This window comes from Mixophyes fleayi, chromosome 1 (genome assembly GCF_038048845.1).
Source record: "Mixophyes fleayi isolate aMixFle1 chromosome 1, aMixFle1.hap1, whole genome shotgun sequence".
Classification (NCBI taxonomy): domain Eukaryota; kingdom Metazoa; phylum Chordata; class Amphibia; order Anura; family Limnodynastidae; genus Mixophyes; species Mixophyes fleayi.
In genome coordinates this window covers 57543707-57570201 of record NC_134402.1, presented here as the reverse complement: position 1 = coordinate 57570201, position 26495 = coordinate 57543707, and the positions used below count along the sequence as shown (strand labels likewise).

Genomic DNA, 26495 nt, shown 5'->3' with positions numbered 1-26495 from the left:
CATGGGTAATGCTGCGTGCACTACTGTTAGGTGCACTCACCTTTTCAAGCAGAGCCATGTGATGCAGGGGCAGGGTCCAGCCACCTCAATTATACAGTGCCCCAGCCTTGGAGGGGGGTTTCCAGGCTCTATGAACACCCCCCCCCCCCCCCCCCCCCCCCTGTTTGCTTATGCAGTGAGCTACTTTTAACTGAACCAGGGTCGAATAACCCAGGAACATTTGTCAGACTGCAGCGTATCCGGCTCTCACCTGAGAATAACCCTGGTCGCATGACCTGGGTTATTCCTGGGTCCATCACATCTGAAAATGTACCTTAAACAATCCCTGGGTACAAAAGATTCAAGTAAATATTAAATTGAAGGGATTATACATGAGAACTGGACAAACCAGAGCCGGATCATCTACTCTACAACCTAACCTCCTTTTGACGAACAATGAGGGTCCAAACTAGCATACTGCCTAAGGCCCTACAACTATCTGCTACTGCAAAAATTAACAAAGTATAAATAAAAAATACATGCACACAACATATGTTGTTGGCACATTACCTTTACTTTTCTATTCATGTTTTTTTTTGTGTCGTGTGCCATACTAATGAGCAAGGTGCCTCCTCCGATGCCCCTGGCAAAAACTAGCAGGGCTTTATTGAATACGGGGCATAGAATCTCGGTGGCACAACACTGTGACAGTCATACACTCATAAATAGCTCTAGCAACAAAACTGCCACAATCCAATTTTTTAAAGATGTCTGGAATTTTGGCCATTAACATTCAGCAGCTGTTGTAGTTTTCCTGTGAACAAGTTTACTGTATAAATAGTTTTACAAAAATACCCATTTTGCAAGTAGTTTCCTTTACCTGTCACCCAGCATTATAACAGTAGATTACACAATTTGTTTTATTAATATACCAAAAAAACATATCCTGTACCAAGTCATTGAGTATTTGTCTATTTTCTCCTACACAACACAGACAAAGATCCTGCTGTAACAGATTACAATAAAGCCAGAGTAAGTATACAATGTAATGGGTGGGGAGGGTAGACCATGAGTCCTCTGTGGTGTGATTTGGCAGTCTGAGGACTATTGCCCCAGCCCCGGTGCACAGAGACTGGTAGAGCAGACATGCTGGGTGCCATGTATGGGAGGGATCAGATATCTACATCCGGAGCAATAGGACATTCTCAGCCATAGCCATGTTCATTCATCACTAGATTCCTCTCTTCTTCTCCCCCCAGCAGGAGCCCTCTCTCTCCATCTGCACCCCTCATACCTGCGTCATCCTCTCCACACCCACTCGTGTCCCCTCCTCTCGTCCCCTCCCTGGTGGGTGTAGCCGGGCTCTCCTAACGGGTATATAGATTTATAGTGCATGCCAGCGGCCGGCATTGGGAGACAGTGACACTGCTCGGGAGACATCGCTGCAGGGTCCAGGTACGTGTGTGAGCAGGCAGTGCGGGAGGTGGGCAGCGGGCTGTACATGGTGGGCACGGATCTGGGAGCGTGTGAACATCGCTGGTTCTGAGCAGAGGCCAAAGGGCTCCTACACCCCACTACTACTGCTGCTGCTGCCCCACAGATGACTTATCGGTTATTGGGGAAGACGTTGTCTTATTTAGAATACCACAAAAGTGATTTGAGGAAATGTGTTGGCTTTTATATACTTATGTGACTTTGTCTTTTATGTTCATTTGTTCCTAGATCCCCTTTCATATCATGCACATTAACAACACTATTTAATTGGTTCCATACATGCAGTTCCTTTTTACATGGAGACAAAATTACTTTTGTTCCTGATCCAGGGAATGTGGACAAGCCTTTCTGGAGGGCTCTTTAATTGCTCTTGAAACTTGATCTTACACAATGCGGTAATCCAGATGTTGTACTCTGCTGGGGAGTAAGATTGGTAGTTTGGACACAGTAGTTGATTGGAATGTATAGATTGTGCAGTACTTTAATGTTCTCGGCGAAACATGTTTTATCGTTTGGCAGGGGGGTATCATTTACTTATCCTGAGTTGTTAATCATTTATTTTATGTTGGCATGTCAAGATTCTTATATATTGAGCATATACTGGACTTGAACATTGAAAATAAAAAAAATATTTGCTTTGTTGATCACCACAATAGTCTCCAATGATCCCATTAGTAAGTGTGCGGTACCTTACACCAGGGATTTTTATTACACATTTTAAATGGGATTTTTCCTGGACTCGCCAGGGCAGAGAATCCAGCATTACACTTCATCATAGAAGCATGGATCATAAGAGGCGTTGACTGAAGTGTTAAACCTGAACTGATTTCAGGGACTGTCTGGGTCTTGGAGGAGGGGGGGGGTGCATCTGCCCAGTGGGCTAGTCCCATAATGTGCCAACTTGGGCTGGGTCACTGGGGTATCTGCATTTTTTATTTCTTTAAAATGTTCCTAATCGGCTGCTGAGCAGAGTCTTGCCAACCATCCCCTAACATTTAGTCCTATTCATTATCCAAACCCTAATCTAGGCCTGACACTGACCACGTACACGTGGTCCCAAAACTGCAGTGCTATAGAATTATTATTTGGCATGATGGTAAATATGGTTGGAAGATGATCTGTAGAAACTACTGATTGCACTAAGGTGCCTCTGTGATGCCTCATCCATCTGCTCAGCCAACACCTATGTATAAGGTCAAACCGGGCAGCGGTCCTGTGGGCTAGATTTTAATTGGTTTTCTGCTGAGCAATAGGATCAGAACATGTGTGGCCAATGTATCAAGTTCAGACAGTAAAACTATATTGGGTCCTAACAGAGCTATGGTCTTTCATTATAATGTTCTAAAAATATTTGTATGTGTCACTGGAAACAAATATTATTTTTATTTTTTTTGTACTGCTCTTGTGAGAAACCCTTTTTACACTGTTCTTTTGGGCTATAGTTGTACGTTAACCCTACAGCGTTACAAAGAGACAGCCCTGGATAGTGATTAGGGCACCAGTGTGATCTTTCCTTTCAGCTTACTTATGTTTTACACTGACCCTGACACAACCTGGATCAGTACTGAACATCGAGGACTAATAATTAAACTGCTTTCTTTCCAGAAACAATTGTGCTGCTTTATTCCTACCGGGTTAACATAGAATATAACCCTTCACTTCAAGATCTGTGTTACAGTCAGCATGGAAATTGACAGATGATGTATTGATGGAGTAATCCTAGGACTTTTTCTGTATAAAAATCATCCAGGTGTAAAACCTTCTCTGACTGTACTTAAGTGCGTTGTCTGATACTAGCCTTGGGCAACCTGTGACTTTCCAGCTCTGGCTAGTTAGATTACTGAGCTGTGTTCTACAAATAGTCATTGGAGTCTTCTAGTAACACCAGAACTAAGTTCCATTCCAGAGTGGTAGAATTCTCCATCACCAGCCTCATGCAGTACGTGGTGATTACACTGGAGGATGTCCCAGTGCTTGTGTCAATGCTCCCTCTGTGAGCTGCCCGGTGTATGAAAGGCCTCATTTACTACCTGCTCACACCATGCAATGTGAGGAGGATCTCTCAAAACCTAATAGAGGAGTCTACTCTTCTTGGGGTCTCCAGGCAGCGTACATGGCTCCACCTTTTTTTTTTTTTTTTTTTTTAAACTTTATGGAAGTACTGCAGTTGAAGTAAAGCTCTATTATAACTCTCAACTGTGGCAGTGATTCATTTTACTGATGTATTCTGCACTGATTAAATGTATAACTGCCAATAATATGAACTAGAGATATATTATTGCTCAGTTAATAAAACTTGTATATGACATCACAGTATATTTCATGTGCTGTATGTTCTGTAACCTATCAGGCACTCCACAATTCCCTGTTGAGATTTCTGAGTAACCACTGATTACACAACTGAGCTGCAGACTGACTGTACAGCATTCTCCCAGTGCCCCCCCTCCCCGTTCCTCCTCCGCTACTGACGTACATCTACATCTCTTACTGAACCCACATTAATGTTAACCATGTGCTGGTAAATGTAACCTCTACACCAGATAGGATTCATTGTGTGTATGTATATACTATGCCCGGAGTTTCTGGACAAAACGTGAATAAGAAGTAGTGAGTGTGGACATAACATATTAAATAATATGTGGTATATCGGGCTGTGACTGCCATTATCGTTTTATAAAGTTTAGAGGAAATAACAATTTGGTATTAACAGCTACAGAATGGACAAATCACTAATATTTACTAATACCCAGTTTGGGTTTTATGATCTTAAAACTGGAGTCCGAAACACCATAGGGGAGCCGGTGTGAGAGTTTATCCAGAAAGAGGGACCGGACAGAAATTTAGTTGCACTGTGTATTTGGAGGGAGCTATTGTAACACATATAATAATCCTTATAGTAAAAGCAGAGATTCCTCTTTTTGTCATTTCAAACTTTACCCACCAGTTATTGCCATGCTTATGTTTAATTATACTTTGATGTCAGTGATAACAAATTGCTGTACTAACTTATTACTAAAACAAATAATATTGCTGAATCTGATTTTTGGCGGACTTGTTCTGTCTTATCTTTGTCTAATGGATTTGGAGTATAAATTGGTATCTCATACAGGAGTCTAATAAATATGAGCAGAGCTTGATATAAAGTTGATGCTGATCTGTATAGGAGACCTGGGCTTAATGTGTCCACTGTTAAATTCACTTCTGAGTATAAAAACAACTTCACTCTAGTAAAATATGTGTATTATAAGGAATAATATAGCCCCTACCATAAATAACAGATATAGGAAGTCACTTCTGATATCTGACATTATAATTTACAGGAATAGATACGTTATCCCATGAGCTGGTCTAATGGTTTTCCTCTAACTTGCAGTGTTACAATGTTCCAAATTAAGAAGATCTGTTGCATTGGTGCCGGATATGTCGGGGGTCCAACCTGCAGCGTCATTGCTCATATGTGTCCTGACATCACTGTGACAGTGGTGGACATTAATGAAGTACGGATTAACGCATGGAATTCAGACACGCTCCCTATCTATGAGGTAATGATCTGCGCTGCTAGGTTTTAGCTTCTCTCTTATGGCAAAGGGGAACTTTATATTATGAGGGGAAGATGCTGACACATAGCTAGTGGTATATCAATTAAATTACCTCAGTGGGTGGATATGACTTATTGAAGGGGAGTGGAAATGTGCACATATAAATTATATATATATTACACACAGAAAAATCACAGTGTATAGGCCCCTACATGTGTAGGTACAGCAGGGAAATGTATTACATTCTGTTCTGCACCTGTTGTCATGAAGTTCTATGTGACATTTTGACAGAATGAACTTTAGCATTCTGTGTGTGGGTGTTTTCTTTTGTGTATTCTTACCATACTTTAACCTTTAATACATGTGCTGTGCCTGTGTTAGATATTTACAGATAAAAGTATAAAGTAGAATAGACAGGTTCAGCAGGCATCTTGCTAAGTGGAAAGGAAACATTGTCCCTTTATCTGTGAGGAAAGTATTGTACTAGAATCAGTGCATTTTGTTTTTAAAAATAACCCACTAGTCAAGTTCTTGGTCAGTGTTTTAACGAGGACCTGTTGACTACAGAGCAGTAGCATCCATTTTGTGGGCCGGGCCTATGAATCTGCTAGGAACCAGTGACATGACTGAGCCACAAATTGACTAATACTAAAGAGATACTTCCTAAGAAATGATAGGTTACATTGTAATGACTATTTCTTCAGCTCACAAACAAGGGGTCTTCACTTGGTGTGTGGATAAACTGGTCCAACCTGTACAAAGTGTTTTGTTTGTCAATTTTGACAAAACATAATAAAACAATCAGAAGAGATTGTATCTCCACTTTCTGATTTTACTTGAGGTTAAAATACCTCTTTATTTTTATTTTGTCTTACGTAATGAGGGGTTCCTATTTCCTCCTAACTTATTTTTGAAAATCTGGTCAGTACTGCTACTGCTGCTTCCGCTGGGCTGGGCCTAACCATTATGGTGCCTGAGGAGAACACCAAAATAATACACCTGTCAATCCCTGGACAAGCTGTCAAACCTCTGGATTACTGGCTACAAATAACACATCATTGTCACTTTAGCATCATCATTGTTAATTAAGGCGCCCCCACAACTCTATAACTGAGCCATGTATCTATATTAAGATAATATTTTTTATTGTTGATGCTTTTTACCTTGGATATGACACTGATCTGCTATACTCTGTGCATTAGCTGCAGCTGTAGCCAGAGAGCAGCTTTGTGTATCCAACAACAGTGAAACTAAACAATCCTGCCTGATGATATAAAGACATGTCTGAAAATCACAGAGGAGCGTCAGCACCATAAAGCTTTGTATATAATAAAAGTGGCAGAACGACAAAAATATGGCAATAAAATAAGTCCACTGAAAGCGAACACCTCCTTTTTATTAAGTAAAATTTACATTGTTGCGGGGGCTAATAACACAAAATATCCACCCGGCGTATGATGCTATGCAGATGCCTGAGGCTGTGCTGTTTTTAATGGAAATGAACATAGGATATTCAGAAAGTCCTATTAACACAAATCATTAAACATGTTTACAGTCTCCCTGCTGGTCCTTCCCTGTCACTTAGTCCCCCCTGTTTGGTGCTCCTTTTCTTACCGTTTATGTGGTCATGTGATCTCATTGTTCTGTCTTCGGAATACATAAATATGGGAGTTTGGTCAACTTTTATTTTGCCACAGATTGTGCCTCCCAGTCTAGTCCCTGGATACAGACTTTTCATTTTGTAACTGTCTGTGAAATAAAAATAAGCCACCTCATCTCTCCAGGAGTTTAGCTAAAATACCAAATAAACAAGAGGACTCAAAAGACAGTTCATCTGTAAATATCAGTTCACCTGTAAATATGTGGCTGTTTTGTTATATAACGCAAGCTGCTAAACAATTCATACTTTTTGATACATTCTTACCTAATGGTCCTTCTAATAAACATAAGAGTTAATACTTGTATTTTATTTATTAATGAGTTCCATTTCCTTTTCATTCCTTCAATTTTAATTGTATACGTCCACCTATCTTCACTGTTTGCCTAGGAGTGTAAAAACTGTAAGGAAACTGTATCGCCAAGCAAATACAATGTGTATTTTGAAACATAGCTATCCTCAAATGTGTCTTTAATCCTGACCACTAGGGGGGAGTGTCCTCTGCTGAGTTGGCAGCAGTACTGTGACTACAGCTGTAACCACTTAGACATAAAGATTACAGGAAGTGACCGGTACAGTATTGAGCTGCTGGGATATCTCCTCTGTAAAACACACCGTATGTCGCAGGCCGCAGGTCATGTAGCTTTGACAATGATTAAACTGCTAACCTAGGTACAACAAACACTTAAATTCTAGAACAGTCATATCAAGTTACTGAGGGTTTCCAAATTCTGACAACTTTAACTCCTTAGAATCAGGGGCAGTACTAAACTTTACTTTTAAGGGGGATGTTTATTAATTAATCCAGCCTCCTCCCCCTCTCCTGAGCTACAACACTATGGGCCTGATTTATTAAGGCCAACAAAGGAGTAAATTTGCACGTTGTCAAAACCAAATTGCATTGGAGGGGGAGGTGCATTTAAAATGTGAGAACAGATTTATAGTTGGGGTAGGATATGTCCTAGATCAACTTTATAGCTTTATTTTTACACTAAAATTTAAAGTATTGTGTGCTACATGTAAAAGCAGCCAGGATCCAGAGAGGGGCAACCCTTGCAGTACTCCTCATACCTTTAAATTGTGGCTCTGAGAGGTGATCAAAGTGATGGAGGGGGTGGGGCCAACCAGCGTGTAGGAGGGTGTGGTTATGCAAAATCGCCCCAACTAAGAAAATGTCTAGGTCCGCCCCTGCATTACACTGTGCCCTTACCACACTATTCTACTCTAATCTACCTTCCTATGGTCTTTTCTCCTGTCTGCTGCTCCTCTCACCACAGCACCTCGCTGACAGCATCGGGAGGTGATGATGTCACTCCCGACAGTCAGTGAGGAGGAGGGTGTGACGTCCTCATCATGTTCCCTGTCTGACCCACCCCTGCTTACAATGACTTCCTGCAACCTACAAATTTTTGTATTTTTTTATCGAGCCCCTTTTTATTTGATCTTTGTTTTTATTGACTATGACACAGCTCCTTTCTGACACAGAGCAGTGTTCTGTTCTGTCCAAAATAAATGAAAATAACTAACGAGATGCTTTAAAAAAAAAAAAAAATTAAATTAACCACAGTGTTAAGTGTCAGAAGACCTGTACTGCCTTATGGCTCTGGATTTATCTCCCTGCATGTGTGGAGTGGTCGCTATGATATTGGTCATCTAACTTATGATGTCATTGAACATAATTAGTGATATAATATTAGGCAATGCAAATTTGTATGGACCGTGCCACTTTGTCTACCTGCTTTTAAACAGTTTGTATCTGTTGTTTCTCTGCAGCCGGGGCTGAAAGAAGTGGTGGAGTCCTGTCGAGGGAAAAACCTGTTTTACTCTACTGACATTGATGGAGCAATACAAGAGGCCGATCTTGTCTTCATTTCTGTAAGGATTTGTTTATCTTACTAAATATGTAATAACACAGCAATGTAATATGACGTAAGCAAGAGTGAGCGCAGCCTTATGTGTAATCAGTCTGGTTTTCTTACAGTATAGCTGCTCCCTGATCACAGTGATCCTTCTATAAATAGCCCAACACACAAGTGCCACGTTCAGAAGGTGGCTTTTTTTTTTTTTTTTTACTCGAAAAATTGAAATGTAACTTTGTCGCTCTTTGCGCAGGTTAACACGCCGACAAAGACATACGGCATGGGGAAAGGCCGGGCCGCAGATCTGAAATATATTGAAGCTTGCGCTCGGCGAATCGTCCAGAACTCAAATGGTTACAAGATTGTGACGGAAAAGAGCACCGTGCCTGTGCGGGCTGCAGAAAGCATTCGGCGGATATTTGATGCCAACACAAAACCTGATCTCAATCTGCAAGTAAGAATCAACATGTGCAGCAGCCTATGTGGTTGGGTGTTTGCTCCATTCATTTGTCACTGAAAATTGTGATACAATTTTTGTCGTTTGTTTACTAAATTACTTAGCTCCTTTATGCTGGTGTTTGTTTTTTTTCTTTTGTGTGTTTTTGAGCAGTGGGTTTATAGTTCATGTATTTTCTATCTTTCTAGTTATCCGTTTTATCTGGGGGAGGTTTCAATAGTCCCATGTTTGACATTTGTACTGATTTTGTAATCTACTTTCTCTTGTAGGTGCTGTCTAACCCAGAGTTCCTTGCAGAAGGAACAGCAATTAAAGATCTCAAGAATCCTGACCGTGTGTTAATTGGTGGAGACGAGACCCCAGAGGGCCAGAAAGCTGTGCGCGCTTTATGTGCGGTTTACGAACGCTGGGTGCCCTCGGAAAAAATTATAACCACCAACACTTGGTCATCTGAGCTTTCCAAACTGGTAGGTATATTGTCCATCAACACATGTAACTTACAGGGCAGGATTAACCCGAGGTCTAACTGGGCTATAGCCCAGGGGCCTCGGGCATCCAGGGGGCCCTTCAAAGTCCTCAGCAGCATTATTGATCGGTCCAGGGGCGGGGGCGCCCCCAGCCCAATCAATGCTGCTGAGCACTGTCACTGTAGTCCTCCGTCCCCGGTGCCGCTCAGTAATCTGCTTACTGAGGAGATCTCGCAAGAGTTTGTGAACTCTCGCGACATCTCCTCAGTAAGGAGCTTACAGCGCGCCGCGGAAGGAGGACTGCACTGACAGGTAAGCGCTTGGGGGGGGGGGCCTCACGGGGGGCGGCGGGCGGCTCACATTGGGGGCCTCACGGGGGGGATGGAGGACCCCTTCGCCCAGGGGCCTCCATTCCCTTTATCCGGCCCTGGTAACTTCACATGCTGGAGTTAACATGATCATGTGATAACTTTGCTAAACACAATTGAGCCTACTGAATGGCTGATTTATCCTGAGCATAAGCGCTTACTCTCTGCTCTACTTTATTTAGGCAGCCAACGCGTTTCTTGCTCAGAGGATCAGCAGTATTAACTCCATCAGTGCTTTGTGTGAGGCAACTGGCGCAGATGTAGAAGAAGTGGCCAGGGCCATTGGAATGGACCAGAGAATTGGAAACAAGTTCCTTAAAGCCAGCGTTGGTAAATATCACCCCTGTTATTATTTGGCTAATGTTGTTCCATACTGTATGTTTGTGTACAATAGCTGATGTTTTCTGGTGGGAAATTATCCAAGTATTTTGTTATGTGAGACCTATTAATGGCTGTATTCCTACCTGACCACAAGCTTGTATTGGTCCTGTGTACAATATACAGAACCTTGCAGGTAAAGTTTAGACGTAAAACTAAAATAATTGCTCCATGCATTGTAGTTTATACATTCCACTGGCAGGATTAGTCTCAAGTGTCCCTCGTAGAAATGTGTGTTGAAATACCAGTTATTGTGAAGAAAGGAGATGATGGTGAACAGAATGTAGCACAATAGGTGGTGGAGTAAAGGGCATTGGAACGTTGCTAATTAAGCACAAAAAACGTCTCAAGCATCTACATTAAAATATAGATAAAAAGAAAGCGGATCAATGCACTAGAATTAAATAAAACTAAAAATGAGATGATGCATTCAACCTCCAAATAGGACCTTGAATCCTAACAGAACAAAGTGGAGTTATATAAAAACGTATTACTACTCCAGGGTAAAAAGAAAAACGAATCTCTTTATTGTGTAACAAAATTTAGCAGCTATATAACAGGTGGTTATTGAATAATTGGATAAACCAGCAACAAAGATAACTAAAAACAGATTGGTAACATTACCATGAATAGAGGACAGACAGAGCTGCTGGACATGTATGAAGAAATTTAATTAATTTAAATATGATTTATGTCGGTAAGTGATCCTGTTGACTGGATACAGCCAGAGCCGCCGTTAATATTGAGGGCCTTTGAGTTGACTCTTACGTGAAACCATTATAAACAATAGTTAATGGTAACCTCACTCAGATCCGTTAGAGAGGTCAATATATTGTCCCAAATTAAGTTATAGAGTTGAAAGTGGTAACAGTGACACTTGTCTTAAATTGTCAAAAGCACACTGGTAAACCCGGCCTTCCCAGCGAGTCTTAATTAGGAGTCAAGTGGGGAAGGAGTGTAATCTCACCCATCAGCCGTACAGTGATGTTCTAATGACCCAATCCGGCTGCGGTCTCTGATCTCCAATGCTTGCAGTGACGCTATATGTTAAAGCACCAGAACTGACCATCCGTCTGCAGTGTAGAGTTTCAGTCCACATAACTGAGTTCTATAAGGTATGAATGGGCCTCTCTATGACCAGTGCACGTGAGAATTCATGGGCAAAAGATAGTAAATGATCTATGACTATATCCTGCACTGAGGACTTGACTATATAGTAACATAGCGAATGCTGTGAGCATTAAATACTGGGTATAATCACATCCACAATACTACAGTTTCCTAATAAACGCTTATAATACAGTGTGTGTTTTAGAAAAATATTAATCTCCTTATTTATTTATTTTTATTTTATTTATTTTTTTTACTTTTTATTTCCTTACAGGTTTTGGTGGCAGCTGCTTCCAGAAAGATGTATTGAATCTGGTTTATTTATGTGAAGTGTTAAACCTGCACGAAGTAGCAAGATACTGGCAACAGGTAGATATTCCCCTGTTTCTGTGCCCAACTGCTGTGCTTGATAAATTCCCTCTTCTATCTGCAGTATCTGTGTAATGGCGGTCTGCAGAGCACTGATCTCAGGGCTTGTTGTGTACTGAGAAATACAATAACATGTTCTGTTCTTACATTCTGTAATGGAAACAGGACTATACCGTTGTTTTTGTCCGTATCTGGCCATTGGCCTGTGATTTGGACACCACACATCTGACCTCCTTGTTCTCACTTTCTAGGTTATAGACATGAATGAGTATCAGAGAAGAAGATTTACCTCAAGGATCATCGATTGTCTTTTCAATACTGTGGCAGACAAAAAAATTGCGGTCCTAGGATTTGCGTTCAAGAAAGATACTGGTGACACACGGTAATGACTCATGGGGCTATTGCATTATGGGTAGTTAATGTTGTCTTCTGGATCTTCGATTAGCGTTGCTATATAGCTTTCCAAACAAATCTGGGAGGCGTGCTTAATTGAAGGTGGATTTTTCCCTATTTAAACTAATAATTGTTCTGCAAGGTGCTTTGCATTCTGCAAAGATAAAGTTATATAAGCCTAGAAATAGTGATCCACCTACACCTTAGACCAACAAGAGCGTTTACGTTGGCTTGACCTTGAACTGTAACCTAAAAACTTCTTTTACATTACTCATTACTATGTTTATCTTGATGTTAATGTGCTCACGTTTCTCCGATTCCAGAGAGTCCTCCAGTATCTACATTAGTAAATATCTCATGGATGAAGGCGCCAAGCTCCACATCTACGACCCCAAAGTACCAAGAGCACAAATAATCATGGACTTGTCGCAGCCTGGAGTGGCTGCTGATGAGCGAGGTGGGTGATTGGATCTAATGCAGTGATACAGAGAACCAGAACACACATTCTATATGGAATACATGACTGCTGTTTGGGTTCTTATATTCCACATACTCTGCAAGTGACTGGGGACACTTTACTCTCCTGCCTGTTTGCAGTAATGCTTCTCCCCAACGTCATTAATAAGTATAAGATGGTAATTTATATCCCGAAGTAAATAAGCAAAATAACCTCCATCATACATAGAACAAGGCCTATTAGGGCTTTGCTGCGCCCCTTGTATAGAAATCTGGCAAGTTGTCCTAATTTAATTTAATGGTACAGATACAGAACAGCTTATCAATGTGTATACACTGCCTTATTAGATTATGGCCTAAGCCCTGGATTCCAACGGGGCAGGTAAATGTCTCTTGTATCACCTGTCCTACATGTAATGTGGGAGCCATTGTGTGTTAGCTACATACTTTTATTGCTGATCTAATTAAGATAATGATTAAAGGCTTGGATAAGATGTCTTCAAAGAAGGTGACACAGATCTAGTGACAGTGGTTAGTAACATACGTTTTGTTTCCTGTTTAGTGGAGCAGTTGGTCCATATTTCAGCTGACCCATATGAAGCATGTGACAGTGCTCACGCTATGGTTATCTGCACAGAGTGGGACATGTTTAAGGTGAGCTAACAGTGGCGCCTCTGTTCTATGCTTTATACCAGGATAAATGATGTCTGCTCACTATCCCTTCTACTAATGAGTGTGTATTTTATATACATGTAATTTGCATACCGGCTTGTGAAAGCTGACAACACTCTGAGAGGTCCTATAAACGTTGCTCTGTTTCTCTCCTGATAGGAGCTGGATTTCCGTCGGATCCATGCCAAGATGCTGAAGCCGGCATTTATATTTGATGGGAGGAGGGTTCTGGATGACCTCCATGGGGAGCTGCAAAACATTGGTTTCCAGGTACAGAGCAACTATATGATTACATTATTGACCAATTAATACACGGGTATTAGAAGTTAGATTGTATAAACTCCTGTAAATAATACCTGTATAAACAAACCATAGGTTCTGGTGTCGTTGCTTATCTGTCAATTCCGATGCTATCACTGCATTGTTAATTAGGAAGAACTATGTATTGTAATAAATAATGTGCCTCCTTATAAATTATTAGATGTAAGAAATAACCTTGCATTTCTGTGTCCTCATCATCATTTATTTATATAGCGCCACTAATTCCGCAGCGCTGTACAGAGAATATGTCCTATATAAATGCGCTCTCTCTACAGTGTTGTGCTTTTATATGTTCTGAACTCCTCTGACTTCTAATCCATATAATATGCAGCTAGGTGGCCCTGGTGCAGTGAAGCAGTGATGTTGACAACTGTGCTGTCCACACACAATTTGTATAACTGGCGTATTCTAACCTTGGAACCTGCCATTAAATCTTTTTCTTAATGCCTACGAACCCTCTGCTTTGCACGCGGACTGACCCCACCCATTTTAGTGTTACATCATTAACCTGTTCTATGGTGGTACGTTTGATTGGATGCTTTTCTCCATGCGTCAGACTGGATCAGAGTAGGAATAGATAGTCTTCCTGTTTTAAGACTAGATCGCATCTGGGCTCATGTGCTGCCATAATACAAGCTGGAGCAGGGATTAATCTTAACATGCCACTACCAAAACCGAGTAGTAAAGTTAATAAATTGACAGCGCTCATAAGATTAAACTTGCTGAAAGGTCTCCGTTCCAAGCCCATGTTATTTGGGAGTGGTGCGTTTTCATATAAAATGTAGTTACAGTAATAGATGATGACTATGGGTGAGGCAGACTGTTACAGACTGTTACATGGGTGTAACTGTGCAGACATTCTGCAATTTGTAAGTAACTGACCAAGGAGAATAGGTTAAACTGTTTTTTCTCAGCATGACTCATACTGAGGCAGACCAGACGCTGAGTCTCCATCACCACTTGCACAATCCATGCAAAGAAATCATCTAGTGTCGTTTTTTTTTTATGATAAAAGGCTACAAGTAGTTTTTCTTCCATATAGAGCTTATGTCATCGCCCTCCATCTATCTAAATTTAGAGGGGTTCAAGTGGCCCATTACCCCTAGTGTGGTAGTTTGGGGGGGTGACTTTTGACATATGGTGTGGAAATTCCCTGAGGTGTTCCGTCTTTGGGGGCAGGTTGTGGACTGCGTGGTACGGCTGGGTGCGGGAGGGTCTTCCATCAATCCTAGGTTATGTCTGTTTGGTCTGGGCCTGGCGGGGAGGAAGTATAAGCTCATCAAATACTTGTTGCCACGTTGTTTATGTTGGCAAGAGTGATTATTGCCAGGAAATGGATGGCTTCAGAGGGACCTATTGTAGAGGGGTTGCGGGAGGTGGACCCTCTTTAGTTGTTCTGTTCTGGCCAGGTGTCCAGCCACTGTTTACTTAATGATACCTCCATAGTATGCGAATTGTCCAATCGTATGCTTCTCGCATACGTAATGCATTTGTCCTGGCTGGCTGTTGCCTGGGAGATTCCTTGCAACACAGCCACTCACTCAATGGTTCCACTCATTGTTTGTATGAGAGTGCTGCATTCCTGTGTGATGGTTATCGCTGTAATCATCACTGTCTGTTTCCATGGCACTGTAGAAGCCCATGTGGGCTAGTTAGCTTATTTGTTAGGAAAGGGTCGGCAACCCCAGGCACGTGGACCACTTCTGTCCGGCACGCTGGAGCTCGCCAGAGCTCCACAGCTGTCTTGCTAAAGAAGCAGAAGATGGCCGAAATGGAGGTGTTGCACATACGCAGCCGCTCCATTTTCAGTCCTCTTCGGCTGCTTTAGTGAACCAGCTCCCAGGTTCCTTTGTGGAACGAAAGATTCTGACTCTAGTATGAGGCATAACATGAGCTGGGGGCACTACTGTGTGGCATAACATGAATGTCTGTTTATTTGTTGGTCCCATCAATATTAACATTACAATGATATTAGTATGATATAATAAGAAATAATTAGATATCGCGCACGCACGGACACACTGTATGTGTGTAGCTGACTTATTGGCCTTGAAAAGATTTTTGACAGCGCGCTGATAGAAAAAGGTTGCCGACCCGTGTTAGGATGTGTAACTCTAAAAAAAAATAAGTTGTTTTTTTTTTTGAGTTTTTGCATGAAGAAAAAACTGAGTGCATCTAAAACCACTGTAATATGGCTTTCTCCGAGGTCGTTGCCACATGTATTTACTCTCAAGTTTCACATCTCCCACCACAGCAAACCTTCTGCATTTCTGCTGTGCTGCCTAGGTAAAGTGCCTCAAAGGAGATGGCACTGATTTACAAACAGATCCTGCTACTGCCATGCATAAGGTGGCTGACTACGAACTTAAAATCCTGATGAGTTTTTTATTGGTTGCTTTGGGCACTATGGAAATATTTACAAGCAGCATTCCTTATATGATTAGTGATCGGTGCTTTCAAATGTAAGATTAACCTTAATGAACGATTTTTGTAAGGGAAATCTAGAAAAGACCACGCCCATCTGATGACAACCACTTGGTGCTGTTTCTGACTGGCCCATGTCTTCTCAACCTCCTAACACAGGACTCTCAAATCCTGTCTTAAGAAATGTGACTTGTGATGAATTAATTTGTAGGGGAATAATAACTTTCATTCTACAGCCAGTTATATTGTCTGATGGATATACCACCTGCTTCCATCATAATTCTAACGTGAAAAACCAGGACATCGGTTACCCAATTCTTCCTCTTAGGTCTCAAAGTAAAACCGCTACAGGAGCCTATTACAACTTGTCCTCCTCATTTTGGTTCACTATTCGTTTAACTTCTAGTACTTGTTTTCCCATGTTTTAGAGAATGGTGGTATAACGAGACACATTGAAGTCCTTGATATGGCACCAGGATGCATTAAATGCTGATGTTAAATTCCATTAAAAGTAGCTTGCTTTCTTTTGCTCCACTTTGGTGGAACCTAGCCGATGTTGAAGTCTTGCCACCTTACGTGTGATGTTCTCCATCTACAGGCTAAACCAAAGTGCTGCACTATAATATATATATATATATATATATATATATATATATATATATATATATATATATATATATATATATATATATATATATGTATATATGTGTATATATATATATATGTGTATATATATATATATGTATGTGTATATATATATAATATATATATATATATATATATATATACGTACGTGCTTGTGTACAGTTGTTTTATAGCAAGTCATGATGTAACCTGTTTCTTTAAATTTTCTTTTCAGGTTGAGACGATTGGGAAAAAGGTGGCTACCAAAAGGATCCCGTTCACACCGACAGCTGATATACCCAAGTTCGGTCTTGTTGGTCTACCTCATAAGAAGCCCAGAGTATAAACTGCACTGACAGCAGCTTAGTTCACACCGATTACAACTCTATGAACAGTAAAGTTATTGTTGTCCGATGCATCTGCAGTATTCTATGTTCAGAGCTACTTGGCAAAAATTTGTTTTTGTTTTTTTTATAGATACATTGCACTCGGTTAATAATTCATTCATGTCGTCAATAGATAATTTATTTGTAAATAATTCACTTTACCCACTACATAATTTACTCGTGGGTTTCTGAAACCTATTTCCCAGATTGTGAAGACCAAACATACATTTTTGCTATAAATTTTTTTTTTTTTTATTTTTTTTTTATAGAAGTAGAGATTGTAACGGTTTTATATTTTGGAAGCGAATAACCCTGTATAACCAGTTATATATTGCAGTAACTACATCATGCCCTTTGTTTACATAACGGGACTTGCAGCCTTTTGTATTTGGTTGTTTATAGCAACACTTTGGATCAGATCTATTTTTGGAACGTTTTATATTTTTATAATCCTGTATCCACATCTTCATGAACGCACCCATTACGGGGGTTTGGCGAATGGGGAAACTTTTTTTCTAATGAAATAAATTTGTAGTCTGATAATGATATTCTTGAAAATATTTGATGCATTACCAGTTAATCTAATGAGAGAATCCTTGGCATAGCTAACATTCCAAAACGGTAACACAATTGTAACATAGAATAATGGTCTGTCTGGCCGGTGATACGGTCACATTTACTACTGTTTTGCCTGGTGGCTTCAGTAGACTTATAAAACAGGTATACCTGGCAGTGATACTTTGCCTGAATTATTCACATTGTGTTAATTAATCTGTATACCTTTTCTGCACAGATAGGTACAGTATACTATACCAAATACATATTCCAGAGCTGTATGGACATAACTGACCACACAAAGGAGAGTGATAAAATAAAGCCATCTCTTCCCTGTATACTGTTCATCATTGTAGTATACCTGCTGCCTACACACAGTAAATTCAGCATAATCATTCATTATTGGCCTTGGTGCTTACACTAATCCATAGTGAACTGATATTGATGAGCATTAGGCTTATGGGTTCATGCCACAAGATGGCTGCCTCTACTGTGGACAGGCGACAGGTACACTTTAAGGAAGTGATGTATCAAACTGGCTGAGCCATAAAGCAGTGTCTTTTATGGGTACAAGCTGCGGCTGTCGTCTGCTGCCCGCACTAGCCAGTAATCCAAAGTACAGGAATCTATATACTATGATTAATTTCGGTTTTTACGGATGTTGACGTAAACATTTTTTCTCATTGTGGGGAAGAGTCAATCTCCTCTAGTGTCAGGACACTGTACCTAGTACAGAGACCTATTGCTGGGAGTCACTGAAACATTAAAACAATCTTCATATATGTTATATTTATAAATGTAATATGTCAAATAAAGAATTTGGAGCAGTTTTGTTGCTGTGGTTTGTGATCTGATGAGGCTCGGGCTGGATTGTAAAACCCTCTGGGCCAAAACACATGTTTGTCTCTCAACCAATTCTGTCACAACTAAAACCATAATCTGACCATTGTTTACCAATACCCAGCATGCAATGTTTGCCTTATGTTCTATTAATCCACAGAACACACTTGCTTATGTGACCGATGATAGTGGTGGCTGGGGCCCAGAGCCACTCTAATTAGATGTATGACCACTTTATTTACCATACGCAGCCCTATCTGTGCCTAGTAACAGCCAGCAGCACATTTCCTCCTACACAGCACGCGTATAGAAACCTGTTGCTGGATTCTAACCATGGACATGCTACTGGCTGGTTTAGAATCACATGGTTACTATACCAGAGATTGATATTCGCTATATATTATATTATATTATGCTGATTGGTGTTTAATCACACAGACACCTCTGGCTGGTATATGATTATAATTGCAGTCTGCTGGGTGGTATATTGTCATGTGGGAGGGGGTTAGTGCATTGGGGTGTATGTCTTACCTATCGCCATGGGCCCAAGGTATTATTACTATCATTATCAGTTGCCACAAAAGGTCTGCAGTGGAGTACATGAAATTAACAGTAGTATACAAAGCAATGATCCATAATACATTATTAAACTAAACATAATTATACAAAATACATAATTATACAAACATCTGCCATCTACTGATTTAAGAGAATGCACACAGAATACAGCAGGTTATTTTCTGTTAAACTGGTTTCCTTTACTCCACCATGGCAGCATACACTATGGGGATAATCCCCCTTGTACATTAGGATAGGGAAGAATCCACACACGACGGATACATGGCTATCCCTCCCTCCTCTCTGATATGTCTAAACAATATTCCTCATAACACAACTTGGAGAGAGCAACATGCTGCCCTGGAGGTGTAAAGGAAACTAGTTTTTGATAACGTTCCATGTCTTCCGCCAAGATGACAAACTATGGTGTGATGCTGTATTTTATCGAGGGAGGGCACAGTCATAATAATTTTAACTAAAATGTAGGGCTCATCATATATTTTGTTTGTTTATATTACAATACTTGGCACCTACTTTTTCTTTTTAAATGGTTATAAATGATCATAACAGATAACCTCTCCGCACAATATTGAGCAAAACACAACTAAAACAAATATCAAAACAAGCAAAGGATAGATTGTCAGTATCGTTGTAAAGCACCGTATCTTTCATCTGAGACACGACACCTGTTTTAATCTCTGTTTTCTTTCTAATGTCAGAAAAGAGCCTTTCCTTGTAGTGTTAACAGACACATTCTGTGGAAACCTAGTCTCTGGGTTGGATATAGATAACTTTACTTCCTGCCATGATCATTCAGAGCCTGCAGCACACAATTGATGGCTCTTTCTGCACCTCTTGCTGAGGACGCTGCTATTAAGATATTGTTTAAGTAGGGCCATAGTGATATACCCTCCTTTCTAATTTTGGCATGACCACGTCTAAAGTCTTGGTGAAGGTCGACAACCCGAAGGGAAGACGTTTGTATTGACAGTGATTAATCTCTGATCTGTCTGGATTATTGTAATACATGAGTAGGCAGCGGTCATTCGCAGTGGTGAGATGGGAAGGAGTGTGGTTAGAGAGGAGGCTGAAGATGTTGATATCCTCCTCTGATATCGAAGCAAAAAAACCTTTATAGAAGGGTAGCCAGATTGAATTTTAACTGTACAAAAGAGAAGTTTGCTTTGTATGTAAAATGTGTGGCCTTTGATATTGTACTGTGGTATGATGTGATACCAGGACATGGGGCCCCTTTTCTCTGTACCGCCAAGGCACTGATACGGGAAGATTAACCTGAATCATTAATGTACCTTTTTTTTTTCCTTAAGGTTTAATTAACACTTAAGACACATCTGTCAAAATAAGTAGCGTGTTTATTAAACATTAAAACTTTTAAATCAACAATTTAACAGTACACGGAATGTAACATAATACACATGAAGGGTGACAATACATTACACATAGCAGCAGTGGTCACAGTAACTGGGAAGGCTTCTCAGACAATTCTTTGCTCGATTCACATTCTGTCCTGCCAGGCACACGGAAAGATACAGACTGGTGAATAATGGAACAGTGTGCAGCCGTACTTCCGTTGTGATGCGGTAATTGGTGACGTCTGACTGAGCCATAGGCTTCTGTCGGTATTTCCCACAAAAGAACACACATTTCTCCTTTAAAACTGTCCTTTTAAATTCTCCTCGGTTCCAATGATCCTGAAGAAGGGGGGGGGGGGGTTTGGATTGGGGCACCCTTATCTAGTTGTTGGAGGAGAGAGGATGTTTGAGGAAGCCTGAGACTTCCTCCTGCTCAGACTCACTAAAGTCTGGCTTGCGTTGCCATGAAATGAGTGTGCATTTGGCATGGATATTCTCAGGAAATATTTTTAAGTTCAGGCTGATTGCACATTTAACCCCTTGGTGGTTTTTCTACTCCAGGACGGGTATCTAACTGCCCCACATTTTTGGCACCGGGGACCTGTCCACTAGCACACAAAATCCCGCAATCTATGTTATGAGCGGTAGGTCCAGATCCCCAGGATTTTCATTCCCCCCGATGTGATTAGGCTCTTTTACACCAAACATTTAATACCACAATATGGAAATACTTTTAAAAGGCCACATGGTGAGAATCTGTACAGCAACAATAATACTGATGACAGGAGATCGCCAGCGGGTTACTGGCCAGGGCCGGGTACCCTGATCTCATCACACAGCACAGTTGTCAAGCGCACGTCCCCATTTATCAACATTCTCTGAATAGTACATAATATAAATACAGAGCTACCATGTTTGTTATTTGTTTCTGAAATGTTTACATTTATAAATCATTAATTTCTCTTTCCTACCATTGGGGGACACTGCGAGACATTGGGGTAGAGTAGGTGGGACTAGGAGTTAGGCACTCAGACTTATCTTTTTTCAGCAGAGGCTACCTCTCTGTTTTCCTGTGCTATTAGGGCTTTAGGTGCCCTATGTAGGATCATTTCATCGCGGGTACAGAGCTACAGTCGCGCGGGAGTCTGCAGCACCCATCGCTCAGTGCAACGGATGAGCCGGCAAGTCCCTCCCTCCCCTAGACAACGAACAGCAGGGGACAAAGTAACAATCGCTCTCCTTAGGAGGCGATTTGTTTACTGTTAGCACCGTACGCTACCTGGGCAGTTTATTATGTGTGTGCGGTTGATACACAAAAGCATCAGCGATGAATGGAGGCAGCCATTTTTATGGACGGCTGAAGGAAGGACAGCCCCTCTACTTTCAGGCGCGGACTGCTGGGACCCAGAGATCATCGGCTACACGCTGCTCATCTGCTCTACCTCTATTCAACTGGTATCATTGTATCCTATTTGTAATACTTAGTGACAACTGTCATACCCTATTAGGCTGTTTGCACAATTAGGACTATTCAGTGTCTTGGGATTGGTATATTTTCAGAGATTAGCCTGCTATAGAGACTTGGTTGAATCTGTTTTGTAGTCTTTAGTTCTCAGCCATAGCTAAATTTAAGGAAGACAATATTTGCTTTTTATATTGTAATTAATTGGTATATATCTTAAATATGTCTGAGAAGGGGGCATCCAAAAATAATCGGGTATGTCTGCACTGCATTATAGATGTGCCAGATGTAAGGTCAAATTATCTGTTGGACAGCCTAACCAGGATGCTCGCTGCACGGCATGCAAAGCCGAGATCCAGGAGCAACGCACCCCAGTTCAAGGTGCAGCAGCTATGGAAGAATGGCCCTGGGCCAAGTCACTAACATCAGCCATGGCGGAGCTCACCCGCGTGATGATACGGTCCACAGAGGTACATGAGGTTTCTGTTCCCCACACTTCTACACAATCACTAGCTGGCGCAGGTACATCTTCTCAGTCCGTATCGATTCAGGAAGAAGATCGCCTACTTACAGTATCCCACAGGGCCAAGAGAGTCATCTCTGATGCGTTACAGGGACATGATCATAATTCAGACCATTCTTCAGAAGAGGAGGGTGAATTAGATACTGAACTGCAGGAAGAAGACTCACTTAGTTCTATAGATTCTGCTCCTGCCCATAATGTTGATAACCTCATTCTGGGTATCAGACATACCTTGGGATTTGCTGATCGGGAGAGCCCACGGCCCCATCAGGGTTTTCCTTGTTTAAGAAGACCAAGGCGCAGGTGGCCGCTTTCGCACCATCCCCTCATACGATGGAGATGGTAACTGACGTATGGCACAGGCCAAATAAGCAGCTTATGATGCCGGGAAAATTGTAATCTTTTCACACTCTCCCGGCTGAGGACTCCATTAGATGGCCTCTCCTAGAGTGAACACCTCTGTGGCATGACTGTCTTCCTCTTCAACTATCCCAACTCAGGAGTGGGTTTCACTTAGGGACCCCACTGAGAAGAAATGCAACCAGGCTCTCCGCTCAGCTTATACTGCAGCAGGCAGTATGTTTAGACCCAAGATGGCAGTTGCCTGGGCTAACAGGCTATACAGCATTGGGCTGAACTGCTGGTTAAGGGTATTCAAGACAATGTTCCGCATGCGAAAATACAGTCTTTAGCCAAGCATATTTTAGACACTTCAGATTACGTAGGACAAGCATCCATGGATGCTGTGTCAGTAAATGCCAGATTCTCTGTACTCATTAGCACAGCTCGTCGTACCTTATGGTTAAGATCTTGGAAAGGGGACGCCGATTCAAAGCGAGCTTTAGAGGGTTTACATTTTGATGAGGTTACTCTGTTTGGATCAGAGTTAGAAAAGGTCATTCAAGTGGCAACAGGAGGTAAAGCAGTGCTTTACCATGGGTTCCAAAAGACCACATCAGGGACGGTTTCGGTCCTTTCGTTCCTTTGCCTGGGACCAAGGTACTCTGCGCAGAGGCCAATCCTCTGACCCCAGGGGAGCATAAAGCAGAGGTAGGGGCGCTGTTAGGTGAGGAACCTCGAGCCCGGGTGACAAGCCCGTTGCATGACAGTCTTTTCCCAGGGGATTCTGTGATGGGGGCACTTCTTCTTCGTTTCCAGACCCAGTGGTAGACATCCACCACAGACATTTGGACACAAGGAATTGTGTCTCGGGGCTATGTCATAGACCTAGTCCAGTTCCCGCAATGGAGGTTCTTCACCACAGCAACACCCCTTTGTCCTCTCAGGCGCAGAGCACTTCAGGAGGCAATCCAGAATTTGCTAGCAGCCAAGCTTATTGTTCCCGTTCTAATGCAGGAAAGAGGTGAGGGGTTTTACTCTAGCCCGGCGGTTCCCAAAGAGGGTGCCGCGGCGCTGTCACTGGGGTGCCGCGGGCCAGCCCTAGAAAAAAGAAAGCAAACAGAAACTTACCAATCCGTGCAGCGCTAGGACCCTGCAGCCTCCTCTCTCCCGCAGCTGTCACTGAATATCGACGTCAGTGACAGCTGCGCAAGAGAGGAGGCTGCAGGGTCCTAGCGCCGCACGGATTGGTAAGTTTGTTTGCTTTATTGTTTTCTATAGCTGGCGCCTGGCGCGGGGCAGAGTAGGGGGACGGAGAGCAGAGTAGGGGGACGGAGAGCAGAGTAGGGGGACAGAGTAGAGGGGGGGGGCGGAGGGCAGAGGAGGGGGACAGATGGCAGAGGAGGGGCACAGAGAGCAGAGGAGGAGGGCAGAGGAGGGGGAGAGGTGGCAGAGGAGGGGGACAGATGGCAGAGGAGGGGGACAGATGGCAGAGGAGGGTGACAGAGAGCAGAGGAGGGTGACAGAGCAGAGGAGGGGGGCAGAGGAGGGGGACAGAGGGCAGAGGAGGAGGGCAGATGGCAGAGGAGGGGGACAGAGGGCAGAGGAGGGGGACAGAGCAGAGGAGGGGGACAGATGGCAGAGGAGGGGGACAGAGAGCAGAGGAGGGGGACAGAGAGCAGAGGAGGGGGGCAGAGGAGGAGGGCAGAGGAGGGTGAGAGAGGGCAGAGGAGGGTGAGAGAGGGCAGAGGAGGGTGACAGCGTGAGAGAGGGCAGAGGAGGGTGACAGCGTGAGAGAGGGCAGAGGAGGGTGACAGCGTGAGAGAGGGCAGTGGAGGGTGACAGCGTGAGAGAGGGCAGAGGAGGGTGAGAGAGGGCAGAGGAGGGTGAGAGAGGGCAGAGGAGGGTGACAGCGTGAGAGAGGGCAGAGGAGGGTGACAGCGTGAGAGAGGGCAGAGGAGGGTGACAGCGTGAGAGAGGGCAGAGGAGGGTGACAGCGTGAGAGAGGGCAGAGGAGAGGGCAGAGGGAGTAACGTGAGAGAGGGCAGTGTGCCTGGATGCAGAGGGGGCAGTGTGCCTGGATGCAGAGGGGGCAGTGTGCCTGGATGCAGAGTGGGCAGTGTGCCAGGATGCAGAGTGGGCAGTGTGCCAGGATGCAGAGGGGCATTTTTGCATACAACTAAATAAGTATTTCTGTCGTGACCTAAATACTTATTACAATTTTTCGACCCAACTACTTCTAAAACAGAGAACAAATAGTGGGGGATCCGCGCTATCCACGTGTGTGATGAAATGGGCAGCCAGAGGAACAAACAAAAGGGGTGGTCTCAAACCCCTATGGGATACAACAACAATGGATTCCCCAGCGCGATAGAGGGATGGAAAGAGAGGGGGGGGGGGGGGGGGGGAGGGGAAGTTTGGTCGGTGAAAAGGCAAAATAGGAATGGTAAATTTGTATATGATTGTGACAGTGTAAATAAAGTGGACTCACTAATGTAGACAAATTAAAGACATCTCAATATGGTATATGTATATGAATGTGACAGTGTTAAAAACAATGTGGACTTACTTATACGGACAACAAGAGGACATCTCAATATGGTATAAATATCCGTTGATGATGTGGAGTTGTAGTAGAAAACTAAATAATAATTCACAGTCCAAAGTGGTAGCCACTAATAGAGGATGTATTATATGCAAAAAATAACAAAAACAATGAATGTTAAAGCACGAGTCTGGGAAGGTTGGGTAGTGCACTTACCTCCCTCCCCAGAAGATGTGTCCAGATAATCCTTTCAGAGGTCCTTCTTTCACTCAGCGGTCCCACTCCTGGAGAGTGTGTACTCCTAACGTGATGACCGAGTAGTAGTCTCAAGGTCCCCGCACAAATGGCCAACAGTAGTGCTCAAAACAATAAACCAAGAAGTGTGTAGGCAGACTGATGTTCCTCCGTGTGGGGGATCACCTTCCAGGCAGCGATCCCGCTCCTAGGTGTTGTGTGATCCTCACAAGCAGCCGGAAAGCAAACACGAGGTCCGCGCATGCGCGTTGGGACCGTCGGCGATACTGCTGAATTGAACAAAATGTTCTGTATATTGAAAGAGTATGCAGACAATGTCAAAGTGTTAACCTACGCGTTTCACCCCAATAGGGGCTTCTTCAGGGAAAATTTCAGGGAATATCATCAACGGATATTTATACCATATTGAGATGTCCTCTTGTTGTCCGTATAAGTAAGTCCACATTGTTTTTAACACTGTCACATTCATATACATATACCATATTGAGATGTCTTTAATTTGTCTACATTAGTGAGTCCACTTTATTTACACTGTCACAATCATATACAAATTTACCATTCCTATTTTGCCTTTTCACCGACCAAACTTCCCCTTCCCTCCCCCCCCCCCCCTCTCTTTCTTTCCATCCCTCTATCGCGCTGGGGAATCCATTGTTGTTACTTCTAAAACAGGACTGCTCAGTATTTATTTTGGAGGGGTGCCTTGAAAAAATTTGGAGACTCTAAGGGTGCCGCGAACTGCAAAAGTTTGGGAACCACTGATCTAGCCTCTTCTTGGTGCCAAAACAGGAAGGATCATTTCGTCCAATTTTAAACCGGCAGTCTCTCAACAAGCAGGTAAAAACTCAAAGGGTCCGGATGAAGTCCCTTCGGACTGTCAGAGCTGGAATGGAACAGGGAAATTTCCTGGCCTCCGTAGATATCAAGGATGCCTACCTACGAGTTCATATATGGAAGGGACACCATTGTCTTCTCCGTTTCGCAGTAGGGAACTCCCATTTTTAGTTCAAGGCCCTTCCTTTCGGCCTAGCGACCGCCTCCCCGAGTGTTCACCAAGATCATGGAGATCATGGCGAGGCTCCTGCGTCAGAG

At 42.6% G+C, this 26495-nt stretch overlaps 1 protein-coding gene across 1 annotated transcript; it reads left to right on the top strand.

Moving 5' to 3' along the window:
- The first annotated feature begins 1176 nt into the window (after window positions 1-1176).
- Window positions 1177-18337, top strand: UGDH (UDP-glucose 6-dehydrogenase). The gene is made up of 12 exons (XM_075194801.1): window positions 1177-1434; window positions 4847-5015; window positions 8443-8544; window positions 8782-8982; window positions 9255-9452; window positions 10003-10150; window positions 11583-11677; window positions 11929-12059; window positions 12394-12527; window positions 13089-13180; window positions 13358-13468; window positions 16803-18337. Exons 2-12 carry the CDS (start codon window positions 4854-4856, stop codon window positions 16911-16913), a joined length of 1485 nt encoding a protein of 494 aa, XP_075050902.1. The 5' UTR covers window positions 1177-1434; window positions 4847-4853; the 3' UTR covers window positions 16914-18337.
- Window positions 18338-26495: the final 8158 nt, after the last annotated feature.